The sequence below is a fragment of the Fulmarus glacialis genome, unplaced genomic scaffold, assembly GCF_000690835.1.
Source record: "Fulmarus glacialis isolate BGI_N327 unplaced genomic scaffold, ASM69083v1 scaffold6038, whole genome shotgun sequence".
NCBI lineage: Eukaryota > Metazoa > Chordata > Aves > Procellariiformes > Procellariidae > Fulmarus > Fulmarus glacialis.
In genome coordinates this window covers 8,453-10,211 of record NW_009227515.1, presented here as the reverse complement: position 1 = coordinate 10,211, position 1,759 = coordinate 8,453, and the positions used below count along the sequence as shown (strand labels likewise).

The window sequence follows — 1,759 nt, the reverse complement described above, 5'->3', positions numbered from 1 at the left end:
AGCCCGCACCCCACCCGAAAGCAGCCACTTGCTTTGGGGTCCCCTTTGGGGTCCCCAGGCCCAGCGCTCCCAGCAACGCTGCGGTGGCAAAGAGCTCCTTCCACCTCTCGCGCTCTCCCTCCGCACCTTCCCACTATCCAATATTTTATTTCTAAGTCTCGTATCTGCTGCTCTCCCTCCTCCTTTCTCAGCTGCCTTCGATCGATTTTGCTCTTTTTCCAAAGTACCTTTAATCTGGCCTCTTAATAAATTCTCGTTTGCCATTCACACAAACGAGCATCTGATGATCTCCTGAATCCCCTTAATAAATTCCCCTCGCCCGGGACAGCCGAGGCAGCGCGACTTGTCTCACCTTGCCAGGGCATGCGTCCCTGCCGGCATCTCAGCGCAGGCCATGAGCTCTCCTGGCAAAATAGCTGGAGTTTCCCCGTAAGCGATCCCATTAGCCGAGGAGCCAGGTCCCCTCCACCTCCCGCAGCCTCCTTGGTAATTATCTCACCTCCAGAAATGTGACTTTAGAGTATTTCCAGGATTAATGCACATTCCTAGCCCTGGGAGAGGAGCAAAGAGCCCAGCCGCGTTCCCAATCCACCACCCTCATCCTGATGAATGAAGCTGAAGAGCAGACACAGCACGGATCCCATCAATAATAATTGCATAATTAAATCTAATGCCTTCCCTCTCACCTAACACAACCTCTTCTTCCAGAAGTAGGAGGTTTTTAAGGCCTCACCTAAAGAAAGCAGCAGCCAGAGACGAAGACCCGAAGCGCCGGCCAGGAGAGGGGACCCGGGTGACCCATCAGTCCCACGAGATGGGGGGACAAGCGTGGTCTGGATGGGGAAGGCAGGAACGTTGCTCAACCCAAAGCCACATCAGACCACCGGTGGGCAGGATCCCACCACGACCCAGCAGAAGGACAGGGCTTCCTACAGAGCAGTGCCTCCGGGTGAGACTCTCTGATGTCTAGTAAAAGGGCTAAGCTCCCTGCAGCAGGGTACTGAAAGGGTCTCTCTTAGTATGCTTGCACGAAACCAGGAGAAACTTTCCTAGAAACTTCCCTGCCCCAAACCCCTGCCTTCTCTCGGTTTTGCCCAGCCTGGACACGCACAGGCACAGCTCCTTAAAAAAGCAGAGTAAAAATGACACAGACCTTGAGGAAAGAAGAAGATTTTTCCTTGTTTTATTCCCCCCTGCCAAGGGCTCTCCAGAGAGCAACAAATCCAAGTCTGGTCCTGACGCCAGGGCTGAAATCAGCCCTGTGCTTGGTCTATATGGGACCCCCCCAGACCCTCACAGCACCAAACCCTAATGCTGGGGCTAGCAACAACTCCCCCGGCCAGGCTACCCGACAAGGCTCTCAGTTCCAGACACCAGTTTCCTTTAGCACCCACCCAAAAAAACCCCAGCCAAAACCAACCCCCCCTAAACATTGCCTGCGTTCTGCATGGGTTATTAGGATCCGTTAGAGCGATGTGTGAGCGTTCATTGCACAGCCCCCCCCCCCCGTAAGGACAAAACCCTGCAGCTGCAATGCATTCCTCCAGCCCAGGCTGGCACAAGGTATTTAAAAAATGGAAAGATGACACTGAAGGTCACCGGCAGCCACAGCAGCTTCCCCCTCCCAGGAGATCCAACCCAGCACCCCGGGAAAAGCAAAGCGGGGGGAAGAAGGTACCTGCTCCGGCCACAGGCAGCATCTCCCAGGAGCAGGCAGGGCCGGCGGCACAGAGCCGCAGCGCGGGGCCGAGAGCCCAGG

General features: G+C 55.5%; 1 protein-coding gene across 1 annotated transcript in view; it reads right to left on the bottom strand.

The window, feature by feature from the left end:
• The window catches only part of EFR3B (EFR3 homolog B (S. cerevisiae)), a gene marked incomplete at its 5' end in the record, with an annotated part of 29,316 nt that extends 27,562 nt beyond the window's left edge, over positions 1 to 1,754 (bottom strand). Inside the window, one exon of the mRNA XM_009583158.1 lies at positions 1,679 to 1,754. Within this exon, the coding sequence (XP_009581453.1) occupies positions 1,679 to 1,754 (76 nt within the window). The remainder of the gene's footprint in view (positions 1 to 1,678) is intronic.
• Between the last annotated feature and the right edge of the window lie 5 nt (positions 1,755 to 1,759).